Source organism: Hyla sarda, unplaced genomic scaffold, assembly GCF_029499605.1.
Source record: "Hyla sarda isolate aHylSar1 unplaced genomic scaffold, aHylSar1.hap1 scaffold_380, whole genome shotgun sequence".
In the NCBI taxonomy this organism is placed as follows: Eukaryota; Metazoa; Chordata; class Amphibia; order Anura; family Hylidae; genus Hyla; species Hyla sarda.
In genome coordinates, this window is record NW_026610400.1 from 118,579 (window position 1) to 142,617 (window position 24,039).

Below are 24,039 nucleotides of genomic sequence, written 5' to 3' on the forward strand. Positions count from 1 at the left end.
TTAAGGGGTTATATATAAGGTAATCAGTAGGACATATGATATTGTCATATACTGTTAGTGTTGTAAAGGATTTCAGTATATATCTATTATCTTATATATGATTCTCATAGGAAACATTGATCCATGTTTAAAAAAAAATCTAAATCAGTAATCTAAAATCGCCCCATTTTGACCACCACTTTTTCATTTTTCCATATATAGGGCGGTATGAGGGCAAATTTTTTGCAGCGTTATCTGTACTTTTTATTGATAGCACATTTGCATATATAAAACTTTTAGATTTTTTTTTTTTTTTTATAAAATGTGACAAAAAAGCAGCATTTTTGGACTTTTTTTTTTTTTTTACGTTTACACCATTCACATTACAGGATAATTAACATTATATTTTGATAGTACGGACATTTACGCACGCGGCGATACCAAATATGTTTATTAAAAAAAATTACGCTTTTTGGGGGTAAAATGGGAAAAACTGACAATTTTCATTTTTATTGGGGGAGGGGATTTTTCACTTTTTTTTTCCTTATTTTTTAATTTTTCAACTTTTATTTTACACTTTTTATGTTCCCATAGGGGACTATCTATGCAATCCTTTGATTGCTAATACTCTTCAGTGCTATGTATAGGACACAGCACTGATCAATATTATCGGTGATCTTCTGCTCTGGTCTGCTCGATCTCAGACCAGAGCAGAAGACCCCGGGAGACGGCCGGAGCCAGGTGAGGGGACCTCCGGCCACCATGCTCGCGGCAGCGCTGTATTGATCACGGCATCTGAGGGGTTAATGGCGGACATCCACGCGATCACGGATGTCGGCCATTACGGGCGGGTCCCCAGCTGCTACTAGCAGCCGAAACCTGCCGTGTATGACGCAAGCACCGTTCCGATGCTCGCGGTCATACACAGGACGTAAATGTACGTCCTGGTGCTGGAAGTCCCACCAAACCAGGACGTACATTTAGGTCCGTGGTCGTTAAGGGGTTATATTCCTAAGACCTGGAGAAATATTCCTAAGACTTTGTGAACATTATTCTGACTAACAATCAATTACCAAGATAAGATAAACATAGACATTCACACATCTGTGTTGGAGAATATTTATTGTATTTCTTATCTTTCCAATAAATTAGAATGTCCAATTGGTGACGCTATGTCTGGAGAAACCATGGTTTTGATTACTTATAGATGTCAAAAGTTAATTATGGTTCCATTCGTCAAGTGTGAAATGTGGGTTTAAGACCAATTATTGACAGTTAACCCTTAATGGTAATGAGGCTAATTGCTTATGCAATAGCACCCCCTAGCGGATGGGTAGGTGACATTACACCGACAGGAAAGGCATTCTGGGTATTATAGTGATGTCATAATCATTACCATATGTACATGCCCAATCTACATTCATTGTGGAATTCCAATTTAGGAGGGAGTGTCTAACTAATTAAAAAGTCTGGTAAACCAGATGTTAGGGACTGAGAGGGACTGTGGAGACTGAACTGAAGACTTTGAACTGTAGGCTGAAAAAGACAGACAAAGACAAAGAGGTCTTCCACTGAAAGAGGTCCACAAAATTGAAGCCATGAAAGCCATGTGAGATCCCTGCAAGCCGGACTGATCACGGTACCGACCCAATTGCTATCCATGATGATGAGATGGACCGTTCAGTGTTCTTAAGAGCTGAAAGAAGGTTCTTACATAAACTTGGTAAGAGACACAAAAATGGTATTACATTTAATTAAGACTAGTTAGGATAATGTGGATGGAATTATATCATTAGATTGGCGAATAAATTAATAAAATGAATAAATCTCCATTTTGAGATTATAGTTTTAGGATATTGTGAGACTTCATTCTACCTGCAGAAGAATCAATACTCATAATCTATCAAAGCATGAAATAATTGCTTACATATTGATAGAATTCCTACTCGCCAAACTAGGTGTTATAAGTAAATTTCCCACACAGGAAACTTGCTTCAAGTTCTTCCTCCTAAAATATAGAGCAAGATCATATATCTCTGCTAATTGTCTTAATAGTCTTACCAAGTTCATGTATAGAAAAATAATTTTCCATGTTTATATCCTTATGGATTTGCTCATTCTTGGAGTTATGTGATTTGTAGTGGTAAGAAGGGGGCAGGGAGTGTATTTAGCATACCATATTGATGTCTATGATTAGATATTGCCCACCTTGATATCATGAGCTTCCTCTGAATAGAGTGATATGTAACCTTTTTCTTATATGATATTTCTAACCTAGTAGCTTTTGTTTTATTTTAACAAGTTACTTACTACTCACATGTATTGTTCTACTAAATGTAGTCAATTAACAATCTTGTATTGTTTACAAATATATCTAATTGATATTCATTTGCATATATAATTGTGTTTATTACTCATTTATGTTTATAATCTTATAACCAATAAATCTGCATACTTTTATAATACCTGTGTATTATTGTATATTGCAAAACTACATCCTTAACCCCTTAAGGACCGAGCCCTTTTTCACCTTAAGGACCAGAGCATTTTTTGCAATTCTGATCACTGTCACTTTAAACATTAATAACTCTGGAATTCTTTTAGTTATCATTCTGATTCCGAGATTGTTTTTTCGTGACATATTCTACTTTAACTTAGTGGTAAAATTTTGTGGTATCTTGCATCCTTTCTTGGTGAAAAATCCCCAAATTTGATGAAAAAAATGAAAACTTTGCTTGTAAGGAAAATGGATATTCAAAATAATTTTTTTTTGGGTTCACATATCCAATATGTCTACTTTATGTTTGCATCATAAAATTTATGAGTTTTTACTTTTGGAAGACACCAGAGGGCTTCAAAGTTCAGCAGCAATTTTACAATTTTTCACAAAATTTTCAAACTCGCTATTGGACCAGTTCAGGTTTGAAGTGGATTTGAAGGGTCTTCATATTAGAAATACCCCATAAAAGACCCCATTATAAAAACTGCACCCCCCAAAGTATTCAAAATGACATTCAGTAAGTGTATTAACCCTTTAGGTGTTTCACAGGAATAGCAGCAAAGTGAAGGAGAAAATTCAAAATCTTCATTTTTTACATTCGCATGTTCTTGTAGACCCAATTTTTGAATTTTTGCAAGGGATAAAAAGGAGAAAATTTTTACTTGTATTTGAAACCCAATTTCTCTCGAGTAAGCACATACCTCATATGTCTATGTTAATTGTTCAGTGGGCGCAGTAGAGGGCTCAGAAGGGAAGGAGCGACAAATGGTTTTTGGGGGGCATGTCACCTTTAGGAAGCCCCTATGGTGCCAGGACAGCAAAAAAAAAAAAACATGACATACCATTTTGGAAACTAGACCCCTCAGGGAACGTAACAAGGGGTAAAGTGAACCTTAATACCCTACAGGTGTTTCACGACTTTTGCATATGTAAAAAAAAAAACATTTTTTTTTACCTAATATGCTTGGTTTCCCAAAATGTTTACATTTTTAAAAAGGGTAATAGCAGAAAATACCCCCCAAAATTTGAAGCCCAATTTCTCCCGATTCAGAAAACACCCCATATGGGGATGAAAAGTGCTCTGCTGGCGCACTACAGGTCTCAGAAGAGAAGGAGTCACATTTGGCTTTTTGAAAGCAAATTTTGCTCTGGGGGCATGCCGCATTTCGGAAGCCCCTATGGTGCCAGGACAGCAAAAAAAAAAAAACACATGGCATACCATTTTGGAAACTAGACCCCTCGGGGAACGTAACAAGGGGTTAAGTGAACCTTTATACCCCACAGGTGTTTCATGACTTTTGTATATGTAAAAAAAAATTTTTTTTTTTACCTAAAATGCTTGTTTTCCCAAAAATTTTACATTTTTAAAAAGGGTAATAGCAGAAAATCCCCCCCAAAATTTGAAGCCCAATTTCTCCCGAGTACGGCGATACTGCATATGTGACCCTAAACTGTTGCCTTGAAATACGACAGGGCTCCAAAGTGAGAGCGCCATGTGCATTTGAGGCCTAAATTAGGGACTTGCATAGGGGTGGACATAGGGGTATTCTACGCCAGTGATTCCCAAACAGGGTGCCTCCAGCTGTTGTAAAACTCCCAGCATGCCTAGACAGTCAGTGGCTATCTGGCAATACTGGGAGTAGTTGTTTTGCAACATCTGGAGGCTCCGTTCTGGAAACAGTGGCGTACCAGACGTTTTTCCTTTTTATTGGGGAGGGGGGCTGTGTAGGGGTATGTGTATATGTAGTGATTTTTACTTTTTATTTTATTGTGTGTTAGTGTAGTGTAGTGTTTTTAGGGTACAGTCGCACGGGCGGGGGTTCACAGTAGTTTCTCGCTGGCAGCTTGAGCTGCAGCAGAAAATTTGCCGCAGCTCAAACTTGCAGCCGGATACTTACTGTAATCCTCCGCCCATGTGAGTGTACCCTGTACGTTCACATTGGGGGGGGGGGGGGGGAACATCCAGCTGTTGCAAAACTACAACTCCCAGCATGTACGGTCTATCAGTGGATGCTGGGAGTTGTAGTTTTGCAACCGCTGGAGGCTCCGTTTTGGAAACAGTGGCGTACCAGACGTTTTTCATTTTTATTGGGGAGGGGGGCTGTGTAGGGGTATGTGTATACGTAGTGTTTTTTACTTTTTATTTTATTGTGTGTTAGTGTAGTGTTTTTAGGGTACAGTCGCACGGGCGGGGGTTCACAGTAGTTTCTCGCTGGCAGTTTGAGCAGCGGCAGAAAATTTGCCGCAACTCAAACTTGCAGCCGGATACTTACTGTAATCCTCCGCCCATGTGAGTGTACTCTGTACGTTCACATGGGGGGGGTGGGGGGGAAATACCTCCAGCTGTTGCAAAACTACAACTCCCAGCATGTACGGTCTATCAGTGCATGCTGGGAGTTGTAGTTTTGCAACAGCTGGAGACACACAGGTTGTGAAACACCGAGTTTGGTAACAAACTCAGTGTTTTGCAACCAGTGTGCCTTCAGCTGTTGCAAAAGCTACAACCCCCAGCATGTACAGACAGCGGAAGGGCATGCTGGGTCTTGTAGTTATGCAACAGCCGGAGGCATATTACATTGGCTGGGGATGCTGGGGATTGTAGTTATGCAACAGCTGGAGACACACTGGTTTGCTACTTAACTCAGTGTGCCTTCAGCTGTTGCAAAACTACAACTCTCAGCAGTCACCGACAGCCAACGGGCATGCTGGGAGTTGTAGTTATGCAACCACCAGATGCACCACTACAACTCCCAGCATGCACTTTAGCTGATTGTGCAAGCTGGGAGTTATAGTTATACAACAGCTGAAGGTACACTTTTCCATAGAAAGAATGTAAGGGCATGCTGGGAGTTGTGGTGGTCTGCCTCCTGCTGTTGCATAACTACAGCTCCCAGCATGCCCTTTTTGCATGCTGGGAGCTGTTGCTAAGCAACAGCAGGAGGCTGTCACTCACCTCCTGCTGCTGCTCCACGATGCCGCCGCACAGGTCAGTCCCTCGCCGCCACCGTCGCTCCTGGGGCCCCGATCCCAACAGGGACGCCGGGGATCGGGGTCCCCAGCACCGGGGGTCGTCTTCCCGCACCCGCTCACGTCCTCCGGAAGAGGGGCGGAGCGGGTTGCGGGAGTGACACCCGCAGCAGGCGCCCTGATTGGTCGGCCGGGAATCCGGCCGACGAATCAGGGCGATCGTGAGGTGGCACCAGTGCCACCTCACCCCTGCTAGCTCTGGCTGTTCGGGGCCGTCTCTGACGGCCCCGATCAGCCAGTAATTCTGGGTCATCGGGTCACTGGAGACCCGATTGACCGGAATCCGCCGCAGATCGCTGGACTGAATTGTCCAGCGATCTGCGGCAATCGCCGACATGGGGGGACATAATGACCCCCCTGGGCGATATGCCGGGATGCCTGCTGAACGATTTCAGCAGGCATCCGGCCCCGGCTCCCCTCCGGCTAGCGGCGGGGGCCGGAAATGCTCAGGGCGTATCCATACGCCCTCGGTCCTTAAGGACTTGGAAACGGGGGCGTATGGATACGTCCTATGTCCTTAAGGGGTTAAAGGGGTATTTCAGGCAAAAACTTTTTTTTATATATATATATCAACTGGCTGCAGAAAGTTAAACACATTTGTAAATTACTTCTATTAAAAAATCTTAATCCTTCCAATAGTTATTAGCTTCTGAAGTTTTCTGTCTAACTGCTCAATGATGATGTCACGTCCCGGGAGCTGTGCATGATGGGAGAATATCCCCATAGGAACTGCACAGCTCCCGGGATGTGAGTCATCAGAGAGCAGTTAGACAGAAAACAACAACTCAACTTCAGAAGCTAATAACTATTGGAAGGATTAAGATTTTTTAATAGAAGTAATTTACAAATCTGTTTAACTTTCCGGAGCCAGTTGATATATATATAAAAAAAATTTGGCCTGGAATACCCCTTTAACCCCTTAAGGACCCAGCCATTTTACACCTCAGGACCCGGCCGTTTTTTGCACATCTGACCACTGTCACTTTAAACATTAATAACTCTGATGCATTTACTTATCATTCTGATTCCGAGATTGTTTTTTCGTGACATATTCTACTTTAACATAGTGGTAACATTTTGTGGTAACTTGCATCCTTTCTTGGTGAAAAATCCCCAAATTTTATGAAAAATTTGAAAATTTTGCATTTTTCTAACTTTGAAGCTCTCTGCTTGTAAGGAAAATGGATATTCCAAATAATTTATTTTTTTATTCACATATACAATATGTCTGTCTACTTTATATTTGCATCATAAAATTGACGTGTTTTTACTTTTGGAAGACATCAGAAGCTTCAAAGTTCAGCAGCAATTTTCCAATTTTTCACAAAATTTCCAAACTCACAATTTTTCATGGACCAGTTCAGGTTTGAAGTGGATTTGAAGGGTCTTCATTTTAGAAATACCCCACAAATGACCCCATTATAAAAACTGCACCCCCCAAAGTATTCAAAATGACATTCAGTCCGCGTTTTAACCCTTTAGGTGTTTCACAGGAATAGCAGCAAAGTGAAGGAGAAAATTCACAATCTCCATTTTTTACACTCGCATGTTCTTGTAGACCCGATTTTTGAATTTTTACAAGGGGAAAAAGGAGAAAATGTATACTTATATTTGTAGCCCAATTTCTCTCGAGTAAGCACATACCTCATATGTCTATGTAAAGTGTTCGGCGGGCGCAGTAGAGGGCTCAGAAGCGAAGGAGCGACAAGGGGATTTTGGAGAGTAAGTTTTTTTGAAATGGTTTTTGGGGGGCATGTTGCATTTAGGAAGCCCCTATGGTGCCAGAACAGCAAAAATCCCCCACATGGCATACCATTTTGGAAACTAGACCCCTCGGGGAACGTAACAAGGAATAAAGTGAGCCTTAATACCCCACAGGTGTTTCACGACTTTTGCATATGTAAAAAAAAAAAAAAAAAAATTTCACTAAAATGTGTGTTTCCCCCCAAATTTCACATTTTTGCAAGGGTTAATAGCAGAAAATACCCCCCAAACATTGTAACCCCATCTCTTCTGAGTATTGAGGTACCCCATAAGTTGACCTGAGGTGTACTATGGGTGAACTACAATGCTCAGAAGAGAAGGAGTCATATTTGGCTTTTTGAGAGCAAATTTTGCTCGGGGGCATGTCGCATTTAGGAAGCCCCTATGGTGCCAGGACAGCAAAAAAAAAAACACATGGCATTACATTTTGGAAACTAGACCCCTCGGGGAACGTAACAAGAAATAAAGTGAGCCTTAATACCCCACAGGTGTTTCACGACTTTTGCATACGTAAAAAAAAAATAAAAAAAAATCACTAAAAGGTGTTTCCCCCCCAAATTTCACATTTTTGCAAGGGTTAATAGCAGAAAATACCCCCCAAAATTTGTAACCACATCTCTTCTGAGTATGGAGGTACCCCAAAAGTTGACCTGAAGTGCACTACGGGCGAACTACAATGCTCAGAAGAGAAGGAGTCATATTTGGCTTTTTGAGAGCAAATTTTGCTCGGGGGGCATGTCGCATTTAGGAAGCCCATATGGTGCCAGGACAGCAAAATAACCCCCACATGGCATACCATTTTGGAAACAAGACCCCTTGAGGAACGTAAGAAGGCGTAAAGTGAGCATTTACCCCCCACCGGTGTCTGTCATATCTTTGGAACAATGGGCTGTACAACATTTTTAATTTGTACAGCCCACTGTTCCAAAGATCTGTCAGACACCAGTGGGGGTGTAAATTCTCACTGCACCCCTCATTACATTCCGTGAGGGGTGTAGTTTCCGAAATGGGGTCACATGTGGGGTTTTGTTTTTTTTGCGTTTGTCAAAACCGCTGTAACAATCAGCCACCCCTGTGCAAATCACCTCAAATGTACATGGCGCACTCTCCCTTCTGGGCCTTGTTGTGCGCCCCCAGAGCACTTTGCGCCCACATATGAGGTATCTCCGTACTCGGGAGAAATTGCGTTACAAATTTTGGGGGGCTTTTTTCCCCTTTACCTCTTGTCAAAATGAAAAGTATAGGGCAACACCAGCATGTTAGTGTAAAAAGTTAATTTTTTTTACACTAACATGCTGGTGTAGACCCCAACTTCACCTTTTCATAAGGGGTGAAAGGAGAAAAAGACCCCCAAGATTTGTTAGTCAATTTCTCCTGAGTACGGCGATACCCCATATGTGACCCTAAACTGTTGCCTTGAAATACGACAGGGCTCCAAAGTGAGAGAGCGCCATGTGCATTTGAGGCCTGAATTAGGGATTTGCATAGGGGTGGACATAGGGGTATTCTACGCCAGTGATTCCCAAACAGGGTGCCTCCAGCTGTTGCAAAACTCCCAGCATGCCTGGACAGTCAACGGCTGTCCGGCAATACTGGGAGTTGTTGTTTTGCAACAGCTGGAGGCTCCATTTTGGAAAGAGTGGCGTACCAGGCGTTTTTCATTTTTATTGGGGAGGGGAGGGGGGCTGTGTAGGGGTATGTGTATATGTAGTGTTTTTTACTTTTTATTTTATTTTGTGTTAGTGTAGTGTAGTGTTTTTAGGGTACAGTCGCACGGGCGGGGGGGTTACAGCGAGTTTGAGCTGCCGCGCAAAATTTGCTGCATTGCAAACTTGAAGCCCGATACTCACTGTAAGCCGCCTGCCCATGTGAGTGTACCCTGTACATTCACAGGGGGGACCTTCAGCTGTTGCAAAACTACTACTCCCAGCATGCCTGAGAATGTTTGGGAGTTGTGGTTTTGCAACAGCTGGAGGCACACGGGTTGGGAAACACTGAGTTAGGAAACAATGTTTCCCAACCAGTGTGCCTCCAGCTGTTGCAAAACCACAACTCCCAAACATTCTCAGGCATGCTGGGAGTAGTAGTTCGGCAACATCTTTAGAGCCAGATGTTGCCGAACTACAACTCCCAGCATGCTTGGAGTTGTAGTTTTGCAACATCTGGAGGACTACAGTTTGCAGACCACTAATACAGTGGTTCACAATCTGTGCCCTTCCAGATGTTGCAAAACTACAACCCCCAGTATGCCAAAACTGTCCAGACATGCTGGGAGTTGTAGTTCTGCAACATCTGAAGGGCCAGATGTTACAGAACTACAACTCCCAGCATGCCTGGACAGTAAGGGCATGCTGAGGATGTGTAGTTTTGCAACATCTGGAAGGGCACAGTGGTCCAAAAACTGTGGACCTCCAGATGTTGCAAAACTGCAACTCCCAGCATGCCCAGACGCCATGGGCTGTCTGGGCATGCTGGGAGTTGTAGTTTACAGGGTCCTATTACAGCAATGCATGTCGCTTTACGGCGACGTGCATTGCTGTAAAGGGCTCGACCGCCGCTGAAGAGGAACTCACCTGTCGCCGCCATCTTCCTCGTCTGGATCCGGGTCTTCAGGGACGAGGTAAGTACCGGGGCCGGTCCCCAGCACTCCCCCGTCCCCCGCCGCGTCCTCCGGTCTTCCTCCCGTCCTCTCCGGACTTCCAGGGGCCGGGCAGGACGGGAGGAAGTAACCGCCCCCCCCTCCTGCGATTGGTCGGTTAACTAACCGACAGATCGCAGGGAATAGGAGGAGGTGTCAGGCTTGCCACCTCGCTCCTAGCCTCCAGCACGGTCCTGTCTGTCTGTGACAACCGGGATCATGCGAAATTACCGGGCGGTCGGGTCCCAGAGACCCGATCAGCCCGGTATCGCCGCAGATCGCAAGGGCCCCCCTACATGGCCCCCCACGGCGTTTGCCCTGGATGCCTGCTGAAGGATTTCAGCAGGCATCCAGTTCCGATCTCTGCCCGGCGAGCGGCAGAGACCGGAAAACGCCAGGACGTACGGGGACGTCCTGGGTCCTTAAGGCCCAGGGTGCGGGGATGTCCCCGTACGTCCTGGGTACTTAAGAGGTTAAGCGTTAATGTCATCCCGTCATAAAAAGAACTTGTTGATATCTGAGGAAATAATCGGACTCAGATGTGAATTGTATTGATTAGCTTTGTCTACAATTCACCAGGTCATAATTTTGACATTTTAATAATTTTCATAATTTGAAATTTTTCATAATTTTTTATGACCATAATTCATAATTTAGTTATTACCGCACGACAGTTATAACACCCAGTGAGTTTCGGCACCTCAGGGTCACCACTCCCCGTGGCACAGAAATACCTCGGCTCTACACCTGCCCCCCCCCTCCCTGGCGGCTCCTCTGGCCATCATGTTATGGAGATTTCCAGGTTATTTGCTTTTCTGCCCATTTCTCATATTGTTGAGATCACTGAAAAATGATTATTTCTATTTTTTATCATCAGCTTTTTCTCAGTATAATGTAGCCCATCATATTCAGAGGATCCAGTTAGGTGAATTCCTGAGGGCCAGGACTGACAAGCCAGGCAGTTTACTGAACTCAGACACTTTTATCGCACTCTTAGTGTACTGTTTTTTCCCGTGTATCCTTTTAACGATATGAAAGCCACCATGTTGTATTTCTATTCCCATTTCTTGTGATCAATGCCGGCTGAATGTGGAGGTCTGAGATGGTGAAGGTCCTCACAGCTTGCTAAGCAGAATGTGTGAGGTGTCTCACCGGACGTGGTCAGTCTCTTTCTTTGGAGCAGTTTGGTTTTCTCCTTGTAGTACATGTATGAAATCAGCAGGGCAAAGCACTGGTCCTGCGGAGTGAAGTTTTGCCTGTGCTCCAGTACACTGCACAGGCCTGGCCTCCCCATGCCACTATTTGCAAGGCCATCACCTGGACAGTGTTTCGCTTCATCTGGGGCAAAATGGACAGAGTCAAGAGGACTGTGATGTATAAGGAGCCCTGCAAGGGTGGGAAAGGAATTCCTGATATCCCCACTCTGCTGAGGGCCTCCTTTGCACGTGTCAGCGTGCAGCAAACTCTTGTTGAAAAGACTGGCTCAGCGGGTAGGTCCATGTCTCGCTTGTTTCTCAGGCTCTTCTGGAGACAGCTGGGCTGGGACAGGTGGGACACTCCCTGGTTCTATAGGGATGTTGTCCGGTTTGTGAGGGAGCACAAGCTGGAGGGTCTGAAACCAGACCTGTGGAAGCCAAAGATCATCTACATGCTCATCCGAGCTAAGGACTTGTTGGAGCTTGTTCCGGGGCTCCCCGCCGGCACGGCAGAGACTGTTTGGACTAATGTGGCTTCAAAGCGGCTTACCAATGGACATAAGGACTTGTCATGGATGGCCATTAAGGGAGGATTGCCTCTCAGGTCATTCATGCATGCCCGCGACCTGTGCAGAACCCGGCACTGTCCCCAGTGCCCCTTTGTGGAGAAAACATCTTTGCATGTGTTTTGGCAGTGCCCCTTTGCTCAAGGTCTGTTGGATGGCCAGGAACACGAATGAAGAGACTCTGTACCCAGGAACTGCCTATTGTACCATTCGGTGCTTTACTGGCTGTTCCGTGGGACCCACCATGTGGAGGCCATCCAGGAGGCCTGGCGCCTTATGAATTGTTTCAAGGACGCTGTGTGGCTTGCCAGGAACCACCTCGTGATCAACAGGGAGAACATGTCCGTCCGGGACTGCCGCAGGTTCATCAGGAGCCTGCTCAGAGACTATACCATCTTGGACAGTCCGGCCGTCGAGGAAGAAGAGGAGTGAAGAACCCTCTCCTTCTCCATGTCACCCTGAAGGTATAGCCCAGTGGTTTGGCCCTGTGATCTGCCCTCTCCCTACCCCCACACAGTCGCCCACTCTCCCATGGCCCCAGCCCCGCCCCATAGCCCACGCCCCTACCCCGATCACAGATTGTATTGTTCGGTTTTTCGATTTCTTGTGCTTTTCTATGACAGAATTGAGCGGATGTATGCCGTGCGATGTATAGCTTAGGGAACCTTTGCTGTGTATCGTGCTGTCATGCTTTGTGTGATTGTAATTTATTGCATGACCTGTAATGGCTGAACGGAAAATAAAGCTCTTTCAATAAAAATGACATCAGCAGTGACTGGCCTCTTCTCGGCTTTTTGGCTAAGATCAAGGGTAGTATCTGTTCTTATCAGTTTCATGCCATTGGGCCAAACAAACCAGTATGGAGCTGGTGGGGATGGGTGCTGCATGGAGGGGGCAGTTGTGCCGGGGCGTTCCGGGGCTGGTGCCACATAACCAGCTCAACGGCTGCCCTGATGTGACCTGTTTCCTCCAGGTCTCGCCATGAGGTTGGGGGGTGTAGAGCCGAGGTACTTTTGTGCCTCGGGGAGTGGTGACCCTGAGGTGCCGAAACTCACTGGGTGAACGCACTGCACCATATACTCTTCACCTTTGGCACTCACCCTTGGTATTGCGGCCTTCTGGCTATGATCAGGGACATTTTTAGAGATCCAGCCGGCTGACCGGGCAGTATATCTGCACTTATTTATTATTTTTCTTTGTCACTGTGCCACTTTTACGTGTTTGTTTGTACACAGGATTGTCAGGATGCGGTAGCCTTTCTGGGTGTCCCTCCTGGCGGTCTAGGGGAGGTGTGTGTGGCCATTAGGTTCCTGACCTCCCTGCAACCCCTGGGCATCTTGGCTTTGGTCAAGATGCCATCAGTATACGGCTCCTCGGCTGATACCTTGGTTGAAGCCAGGTGCCCTTGCGGCCCCTTAGTAGCTTCGGCGAAAAGGGGCATCGAACCTGGATCCTTGCAGGTGCCTTTTGGCCTTGAGCTGAAGGGTAGGTTTGTTGGGGGGGCCTCTCTCCTGTTGGAGAAGGGCTTAGCGATAGACCGCAACCTTTGTGCACGTTTTTTCAGTGTGACACGTTTGTACTTTTTCTTGCACGTTGGGTGATCGAGAGCACTTGCCTCGGCTCTTAAAAAAAAATTAAAAAAAAAACACATCAGCAGTGACTGGTAAGATGACAGCTTCATACAGTATAATGACTGCCACTGTGTCCCTTTTTCTATATCATCACAGTATCTGTCATGGCTTCGTAGAGTCCCCTCGTCCCTACCTAGCCTGCTTGTTACTGTTCTCTGTCAGATGTATGGAGAAATGTATTGCCTGAAACAATGGTCCTCCAATGCTGGACATCTTCATGAACAAGAGTGTCCAGAAGATCTGTACTGCTGACATAGCACCTGAACTGAAGAAACTGGTCTGGAAATGGGAAAGATGATTCAAAAATCTCATAAGCATACAAGAAGCTATGACCCACAGCCGTACACCTGCTCCATGTTACACCACCTGTATACATATCCATCAACCTCATACCTCTCTCTGGGACATGAACTCACCCCAAGTTGTAGTCCATCTCTTTTTTTTATTGGTCTAAGATTCTCCTCTGTTTTTATCGGCCAAAGCAGCTGTAGTAGAGCCGAGTTAGGGAGGACACCAGCAGCTAAAAACGAAACCTAGAAAACAAAGGGAACATTATGGGGGCTAGAACATGACTGTGACATTATCTAGTGCCATCACGTCTGTCCTTCCCATCACAGACTGCGCAATACATAAGAGCCTGGATCTCCGCACAAACAATATACACCCTCTGACTACTGTTACCCACTGGCAATGCTCTGTATGTATACGGAATGATGTGTATACAGTCTGTATGGAGAAATCACACACAAAGAACATCAAGGAGGCCATGACCTGCACATCTTTAGTAGCAGTGTCTCACAGTCTAAGTGCTAAAAGAAATCAAATGGACATCGAAAAGTTAATGAAATAACAGAAACAAAGAAAATATGATGAGAATACTGCAATGTTACCCAGCGGCCAAGGTCCTGTGTAGGGCTCTACCTTCTTTTCGCCATACAGCAGAGCAATGGTTAAATAGGCACTCTCATGAACCTTTTAAGGACGCCAGGCGTATGCATATGCCCTGCATCCCGAGTCCTTAACCTCCCTGGCGGTATGATTCTGTCTGGAAATGTGTACCAAAAGCGGTACAATTTTTTTTAACTCAATTTCACATCTCCCTCCGCCCATTTCACATCTCCCCTGTCACATCCCCCGTCACATTCTCCCCCCTCCTTGTCACATTCCCCCCCTTGTCACATTCTCCCCCTTCATGTTACATTCCCCTCCCCCTTTCACATACCCCCCCCCCTGTCACATCCCCCCTTCATGTCACATTCCCCTCCCCCCTGTCACATCCCCCCTTCATGTCACATTCCCCTCCCCCCCTGTCACATCCCCCCTTCATGTCACATTCACATCCCCCCCTGTCACACCCCCCCCCCCCAGTCACATTCCCCCCCTTGTCACATTCCCCCCTTGTCACATTCCCCCCCAGTCACATTCCCCCCCTGTCACATTCCCCCCGTCACATTCCCCCCCCTGACACATTCCCCCCCTGTCACATTCCCTCCCAGTCACATTCCCCCCCCTGACACATTCCCCCCTTGTCACATTCCCCCCTTCATGTCACATTCCCCTCCCCCCTGTCACATCCCCCCCTGTCACATCCCCCCCCAGTCACATTCCCCCCGTCACATTCCCTCCCAGTCACATTCCCCCCCTGTCACATTCCCCCCGTCACATTCCCTCCCAGTCACATTCCCCCCGTCACATTCCCTCCCAGTCACATTCCCTCCCAGTCACATTCCCCCCCCTGACACATTCCCCCCTTGTCACATTCCCCCCTTCATGTCACATTCCCCTCCCCCCCTGTCACATCCCCCCCCAGTCACATTCCCTCCCAGTCACATTCCCCCCCAGTCACATTCCCCCCCAGTCACATTCCCCCCGTCACATTCCCTCCCAGTCACATTCCCCCCTTGTCACATTTCCCCCCCCCCCCCCCCCTGACACATTCCCCCCTTTGTCACATCCCCCCCCCCCTCACCTTGTCCTGCAGCAGTATACACTGGGTTGCCGGGCAGATTTCATACCTAGTGTATTTGCTGCAGAACAAGTCCTTTCCCCTTCAGCCAATCACAGGCTTTACACCACTGCGGCCTGTGATTGGCTGAAAAGTGAAAGGTCCTAGAAGATGAATAGTGAAGAGAGGACACCCCGGACCGCACGGAGGGGAACGGCATCTGCAGGGACCGGGACTAGGTGAGCAAAAGGTTTTTTTATTTTACTACTTCTTCCCTTTACACTTAGCTCAGTGTTTTTCTACCAGGGGGCCTCCAGCTGTTGTGAAACTACTACTCCCAGCATGCCCGGACAGCCTTTGGCTGTTCGGGCATGCTGAGAGTTGTAGTTTTGGAACAGCTGGAGGCCCCCTGGTAGGGAAACACTGACTTTTAGTATTTTTCTTTACCTGCTCTGGCCGTCCCCCGCAACGGGAGCCGACCAGAGCAGATAATCGCATGTTTTCCCGGGGGGCCACATCGCTATATCGCATTGCTTTTGCGATATATCGTGCAGCCCGGCCGGGAACTCTGCAATTCTACCCCGAGCGTGACTCGGGGTTACCGATCCTGGCTGGGAAAATTAACCCCGAGTCACGCTCTAGAATACCGCTCAGGAGGTTAAGGACGTGGGGCGTAAGCATATGCCCGTGGGAATTCCGGTCCCCGCCGCTAGCCGGTTGGGGACCGGACCGGAATGCCTGCTGAAATCATTCAGCAGGCATCCCGACACATCGCCGAGGGGGGTCCTGAGACCCCCCCCCCCATGTCACATGACAATTCAGACATGTGATTTTCTGCTATTCCGGGCTGATCGGGTCTCTGGTGACCCAATCACCCGGAAAATAGGGATGATCGGAGCTGTCATGGACAGCCCTGATCATCCTGAGGGATAGGAGCGAGGTCACAGTGCTGAGATCTCCTCCTATCCCCTGCCATTGGTCAGAACTGATTCTGACCAATGGCAGGGCAGGACAGTGGGTTGCCATTGCAACCCCCCATTCTGCCCACCCCTGGATGTTGAGGGGAATGTGGGGAGAAGATGCCTGGGGACCCTGGATCGTCGCTGGAGACTGCTGGATCCTGCCTCAGGTAGGGAAACGACAGTGGTGGTGGTGTTGGGGGGGGGGGGGGGGGGGGGCGCGAATGAAAGTGAAAGTAAAGTGATCTTTACTGTGGCAACAACTAGGAAGGCCAAACTGCAACTCCCATCATGCCCAGAGAGCCAAAGGCTGTCTGGGCATGCTGGGAGCTGTAGTTTTGCAACATCTGGAGTGTCACAGTTTGGAAACCACTGTTACAGTGGTGCCCAAACGGTAGCCCTCCAGATGTTGCCAAACTACAACTCTCAGCATGCCTAGACTGCCTAGGCATGCTGGGAGTTGTAGTTCTGTAACATCTGTCCCTTCAGATTTTGCAATTTTCATGAAATTTTTGAGAATTGCTGCTCTACTTTGAAGCCCTCTAAATTTTTCAAAAAGCAAAAATATGTCCATTTCATGATGCCAACATAAAGTGGACATATTGTATTTGTGAATAAAAATAAAATTTATTTGGAATATGCGAGAAAGGGCTCAGTCCTTAACCCCTTAAGGACGCAGCCCTTTTTCACCTTAAGGACTGAGCCCTTTTTCGCAATTCTGACGACCGTCGCTTTACGAATTAATAACTCGAAAACGCTTTTACCAAATATTCTGATTCTGAGATTGTTTTTTCGTGACATATTCTACTTTATTTTGGTGGTAAATTTTCGCCGTTACTTGCATCCTTTATTTGGTGAAAAATCCCAAAATTTCATGAAAAGTTTGAAGCTCTCCACTTGCAAGGAAAATGGATATTCCAAATAAATTTTATTTTTATTCACAAATATGTTGGCATCATAAAATGGACATATTTTTGCTTTTTGAAAAAAATTAGAGGACTTCAAAGTAGAGCAGCAATTTTCAAAAAAATCATGAAAATTGCTAAATCTGAAGGGACAGATGTTACAGAACTACAACTCGCAGCATGCCTGGGCAGTCCAGGCATGCTGAGAGTTGTAGTTTGGCAACATCTGGAGGGCTACTGTTTGGGCACCACTGTAACATTACTAGCTCATCTCACACTGAACTACTCTGGGCTGTGTGTAGCTGAGTGAGGGAGGAAGTTCTCCCCTGTATGGCTTCAGATGATGTCACGCCTGCCGGGGAATGCCCCCTTCCCAGTCTGTGAATCTGACTGAGACTGAGCAGAAAATACAGAGCAATATCAAGGTAGAAAACTAAACAATAATAAAAATAAAGGCAGGGGGTGGTTTATTATGATGGGGCAGTGACCTGGGAGGATTATAAAATGTAACAAGATCATGAGAGGTATTCTTTAAGGCATACTTCAAATTCCAAAAAATAAAATACCATCATGGTCTTGTTAGATTAACCTTTCAAAGTGGTGACAAGGTGATATTAATGTTATCGGGCCCCTGAAAGCTTCCTCCATGGCGTTTATCTATTTCTCATTCTCTCCAATTTAGGGGTTGAGACTAGAGGCGGGCTGTTCGCCAGCAGAACACACACAGGGACCTCTTCCTTTACTTGTCTGCCCCATTACAGCATCTACTCCTCTCTGCTATGCTACGACACTTTGCTGATAAAAATGTACGGGACTGAAGAGGCTGAACTGTGCTGGGGGATGATGATTTACAGTACATTACTATGAATGGAATGTCGAGTGAAGGGGTTCCTAATGCTCTGTGTTTACAAGTTCCTATGTGAGCAAAAAGGGAAGAAACAGAAGCATCGTAGAAAGGAATGGGTTAAATCATATCTGCAGCACTGATCAAAGCAGTGAACTGCTGATGAAGATGTTAAAGGGGAGTGAGGAGGACACATCACAAAACATTCCAGGGACACATCCCTATTTCTGTCATGTCTCCTGGTGTCTCAGTGACCTCTGTTCATTTGTCATTTTGCTCACTTGTGACCTCCTCAACTTTGATCTTTGCTATGACCTCTTTACCTCTGACCTCTCTGAAAACACTTTTCCTTTTTTCTGTCTTATCCTGGAGCCAGAGCAGAATCTTCAGTGTACCCCCTAATGTATGGACTTGGGGTTCAGAAGAGGGGGAGGTCCATAATTGTCTGATGGGTCACTCTCTATATGCCCTATCTAGCTCCCATCCTCTACAGCGTACCTACAAGATGCGAACCAAACTCCATGGATCAAAAATTTCTGTGAAGACCATGGTTCCCTGTGGGTCGGTTGCATCATGTAGAGATCACAATAGTCTCATTCCTGAACCACATACCTGGAGATGTTGGGGTAAGGAACTGATGGAAAATCCCAAAGCTGAATCTGTGAAGAATCCGTGATCCTTTAACAATGGAACAAATTGGGTTTTCTTTGGCTTTTGAACCCCTGAGGTTGTCAGCAGCTCTTCTGGATCAAAAGCATCCTGATCAGGAATCTAGAAGACAGAAAGCCAAATGGCTGAAAAAGGTAAAGAGCAGATCCTGTGGATGTGCAAAAAAGTATAGCCATGGGCTCCGGCACTGACTGAACATACAGACACGTACAGCTACAGAGACTAAAAGCAGCAAACTCCGATATCATTACCCCCCTCCCAATATCTATACACTGTGTCCTCCCTGTATTTCGTATTCTGCACTCACCTTATATCTGGCTTTCTCCAGGTAGAGGAGCTGTAGATACTTCTCCATGGCTTCCCTCCTTGTCTCCTCGCTGCCCTTTATTCTCTTGCAGGATTTCAGTTTTCCTGTCTGGATCAGATGAATCTCCTGGTCTCTGCTGCGTAATAATAAACATTCCTGCAGATTTGAAGTGCAGGAGTGGAACTTATGGTGGTCATGTCAGGTGCCAAACCATCACCTTTCTACCTTCCTCCTCCTTGTACCATACCCCCTCTTTGTACCCTCTTCTGCTTCTTATACCCTTCATGTACCATCCCCCTCCCCATATACCCTCTTTCTCCTCCTCTTTTTACCTTTCTCCTTCCGTCCACCTCCTACCCTGCACCTTCTTGTATTCTCCTCCTTGTACCCTACCCTCCTCCTTCTTGTACTCTAATCGTATCCTCCTCCTTCTTTAACCCTCCTTCTCCTACACTCTTTCTTGTACCCTCCTCCATCTTGTACCCTAATTGTATCCTCTTCATGGTACTCTCTTACCTGCACCCTCCTCCTCCTACTTGTACCCTTCTCCATCTTGTACTCTCCTCCTCTTTGTACCCTAATCTTATCCTCCTCTTTCTACCCTCCTTCTTCAACCCCTCTCCACTTGCACTCCTACTTGTACTCTCCTCCTCCTCTCCTTGCACTCTCCTCCTTCTTGTACACTTCTCCATCTTGTACCCTCCTCCTCCTTGTACTTTATTTCTCCTTGCACTCTCCATCTCGTTCTCTCCTTTTGCTTGTACCCTCCTCTTTCTTGTACCCTCCTCCTCCTTGTACTTTATTTCTCCTTGCACTCTCCATCTTGTACTCTCTTTTTGCTTGTACCCTCTTCCTCCTCCTTGTACCTCTTCTTTTTGTCCTGTATTCTCCACCGAATCCTGAAGAAAGTCCAGTGTGTTCCTGTAAAATAAACTTATGAGATGTAACCTGCTGCTCTCCATGTAGACAGACGCCATGCAGGAGACACCAGAGCATTGCCAGATCATTCTATAACCGTGTGTTCCCAGCTGTAAGAAGGTGCAGTTTGGTGTCCAGGGGTCCAATGTACTCTTAAGTGTGAAAACAAAATCCAGCTCACCCTCTCCGATACGGTGCACTGACCTGTGCCCAGCAAGGAACACAGCCACACTGATAAAAGCGACTATACCATCAGACGCGTTTCGAGCGCATGCGCTTTTCCTTGGTGACATCAGTCTGTTCGCAAATGAGGGTTTAAATATCTGTTTGTGGGGCGGAGTACACATGCACTCCAATTGCCATCCACCTCACCGGGAAACAGACCAACTACTGTACATTACAGTTAGACAATATGATAAGATACATAAAATCAAGTTAAAACATCGTAGGTTAGACCACATGCAGAGTGAGTAAGGGAAACCTGCAACATTCAGTAATGAAATAATAATTCTCGGCGGACATTCATTCCTCATGGGGCTCGTGTTCCCAATGTAAATAGCCAGAATGCCTCTTTATCGGCCAACTTTTTTTCCGCAAGCATCCTTTTCTCACTCCAACATTTACATGTTTATTGCATATATCTTAAATCCATTTACACTACCTCCATGTGCAAAGTGAAAGTGTGCAGATGCAGAAGATCTGTTGTGACCAGCAGTGGTACTACTGTCATAGATGTGTTCCAACGCTCGTACTTTGAGCTTGCGTGTGGTATAACCCACATATTTCAAATTACATAAAGTGCATTCAATAATATATACTACATTACTGTAATTACAGTTTATATAATGTTTTATGTAAAATGTTTTAGTGCCATCTGTATTTTCCTATTGCTTGGTGGGTTTAGCAAAGTTACAAGTGCGACAGATTCTATGGCCACATTTATAAAAGCCTTTATGAGCTAGCCAAGTGCTATTAGAATCAGTTTTAGTATGGACAATACTGGGTGACAATCTGACTCCCAATGTAGGTGCCCTTTTGGAAACCACATGACACCCCTCACGTAATATATTGGAGAGAACTTCATCTTAATTTTGAAGCAATGTCTCAAAACAATATTTCTGACGCTGTTAAAGTGAGGGGAAAATGTAAGTGCAAGAACAGGTTTGTGAGCGTGTGCTCTGGTAACATGTGGAGGATTGATTAATTAATCCCAATCCTTTCCAGCTACAATGTGATTAGCTCTTTTTAATGTGTGTGAGGAATAACCCCTACATTTGAGTCTCTGTTCTAACTCACTGGCTTGTTTTTTAAAAACTTCAGATTCTGTACAGTTTCTTTTAAGCCTGGTGAGTTCTCCTACAGGTATAGCATGTGTGGTATGGAAAGGGTGATTGCTATCAGCCCTGAGAACAGTGTTGCCTGAGATGGTTGGGATGGGTTGTAACTGAGATGGTGTTATCCAGTCAGTTCTAAATCCAAAAACACAATCAATGTAGAATTAACATGATAGGTGAATTTTAAGTTTATAAGGATTTGTGTTCAGATATTCAGCAAACTAAAAAAAAAAAACGTTTTCTCACAATTCTTATGTGATTTTCACCCCAATATTTACTTTTACCAGCATACAAAATGACTGTTGTCTCAGATTTTTCCCAGCTTGCAATGCAGCCAAGACCGGACTCACTAGTCAGCTTATGACAGGGAGCCTGTCTGCTTCAATGGGTGGAGAGAGCAATCTGCAACTAATGCAACAGCTGTAGGCACCCTGATTGAAAACCACACTGATTTGAATTGATGCAGCTCATTTATGTTCCAATGGGTGGGGTGGCTGATGTGTGGAAGGGAGGAAGATGGAATTGTGGGATTTGCAGTCAAAAAAAGAAAAGTCAAACAGGAAATACTAGTTCACAAAAAGCTAGCCACAGTGTTATGGTAATCTCACAACATAGCCATTTACCCCAAGACAAGCACAGATCCTTCCTAAGCATGTCCATTACTATCTGCCAGGTACCTACTTAAATCACCTTACGCTGGAGAACCCCTTTAACCCCTTAAGGACTTAGCCCTTTTTTCACCTTAACAGACTCAGCCGTTTTTTGCACATCTGACCACTGTCACTTTAAATATTAATAACTCTGAAATGCTTTTAGTTATCATTCTGATTCCGAGACAGTTTTTTCGTGACATATTCTACTTTAACTTAGTGGTAACATTTTATGGTAACTTGCATCCTTTCTTGCTGAAAAATCCCCAAATTTTATGAAAATAATGAAAATTTTGCATTTTTCTAACTTTGAAGCTCTCTGCTTGTAAGGAAAATGGATATTCCAAATATTTTTTTTATTTGGATTCACATATACAATATGTCTACTTTATATTTGCATCATAAAATTTATGAGTTTTTACTTTTGGAGACATCAGAGGCTTAAAAGTTCAGCAGCAATTTTCCAATTTTTCACAAAATTTTCAAACTCAATATTTTTCAGGGACCAGTTCAGGTTTGAAGTGGATTTGAAGGGTCTTCATATTAGAAATACCCCACAAATGACCCCATTATAAAAACTGCACCCCCAAAGTATTCAAAATGACATTCAGTCAGCATTTTAACCCTTTAGGTGTTTCACAGGAATAGCAGCAAAGTGAAGGAGAAAATTCTAAATCTTCATTTTTTACACTCACATGTTCTTGTAGACCCGATTTTTGAATTTTTGCAAGTGGTAAAAGGAGAAAATGTTTATTTGTATTTGTAGCCCAATTTCTCACAAGTAAGCACACACCTCATATGTCTATGTAAAGTATTCGGCGGGCGCAGTAGAGGGCTCAGAAGGGAAGGAGCGACAAGGGGATTTTGGAGAGAACATTTTTCGGAAATGGTTTTTGGGGGGCATGTCACCTTTAGAAAGCCCCTAGGGTGCCAAAACAGCAAAAAAAAAAACACATGGCATACCATTTTGGAAACTAGACCCCTCGGGGAATGTAACATGGGATAAAGTGAGCCTTAATACCCCTCAGGTGTTTCATGACTTTTGCAAATGTAAAAAAAAATAAATAAATAAAAATGTACCTAAAATGCTTGGTTTCCCAAAAATTTAACATTTTTACAAAGGGTCAAAGCAGAAAATACCCCCCAAAATTTGAAGCCCAATTTCTCCCGATTCAGAAAACACCCCATATGGGGGTGAAAAGTGCTCTGCTGGCGCACTACAGGTCTCAGAAGGGAAGGAGTCACATTTGGCTTTTTGGAAGCAAATTTTGCTCTGGGGGCATGCCGCATTTAGGAAGCCCCTATGGTGCCAGGACAGCAAAAAAAAAAACTCATGGCATACCATTTTGGAAACTAGACCCCTTGGGGAACGTAACAAGGGGTAAAGTAAACCTTAATACCCCACAGGGGTTTCACGACTTTGGCATATGTAAAAAAAAAATCAAAAATTTTACCTAAAATGCTTGGTTTCCCCAAAATTTCAAATTTTTACAAAGGGTTAAAGCAGAAAATACCCCCCCAAAATTTGAAGCCCAATTTCTCCCGATTCAGAAAACAGCCCATATGGGGGTGAAAAGTGCTCTGCTGGCGCACTACAGGTCTCAGAAGAGGAGTAGTCACATTTGGCTTTTTGGAAGCAAATTTTGCACTGTAGGGATGCCGCATTTAGGAAGCCCCTATGGTGCCAGGACAGCAAAAAAAAACAAAACACATGGCATTACATTTTGGAAACTAGACCCCTTGGGGAATGTAACAGTGTTACAGTGAGTACTTACACCTCACAGGTTTTTTGAACAGTGGGCTGTAAAAGTGAAAAATTTGATTTTTTTTTCACTATATTGATAGTGTTACCCCAAATGTTTCATTTTCACATTGGGTAATAGGACAAAAGGCCCCCAAAATTTGTAGAACAACTTTGTCTGAGAAAAAAAAATACCCCATATGTGGATGTAAATTGCTCTGTGGACGCACTACAATGCTCAGAATAGAAGGAATGACATTTTTTTGAAATTGAAGTCGGGGGTCATGTGCATTTATAAAGCCCCCATTGTGCAATAACAGCCAAAAAAAATAACACATGTGACACCATTTTAGAAACTACACCCCTCAATGAACATAACAAGGGGTACAGTGGGAAATAACACCCCACAGGTTTTTTGAAAAATGGGCCATAAATTGATAAATTTGATGTTTTTACACAAAAATGC

The 24,039-nt window shown here is 44.9% G+C and overlaps 1 protein-coding gene and 1 non-coding gene across 2 annotated transcripts in view; one reads left to right on the top strand and one right to left on the bottom strand.

The window, feature by feature from the left end:
- The window catches only part of WDR97 (WD repeat domain 97), a 250,016-nt gene that overhangs the window by 108,896 nt on the left and 117,081 nt on the right, over positions 1–24,039 (bottom strand). Inside the window, exons 10-13 of the mRNA XM_056553808.1 lie at positions 19,797–19,851; positions 18,931–19,086; positions 18,567–18,725; positions 13,718–13,834 (exon numbers count right to left, since the gene is read on the bottom strand). Of these exons, the coding sequence (XP_056409783.1) occupies positions 13,718–13,834; positions 18,567–18,725; positions 18,931–19,086; positions 19,797–19,851 (487 nt within the window). The remainder of the gene's footprint in view (positions 1–13,717; positions 13,835–18,566; positions 18,726–18,930; positions 19,087–19,796; positions 19,852–24,039) is intronic.
- Positions 12,449–12,635, top strand: LOC130332649 (U2 spliceosomal RNA). Its single transcript, XR_008875252.1, has one exon. It is a non-coding gene; the product is annotated as a U2 spliceosomal RNA (small nuclear RNA).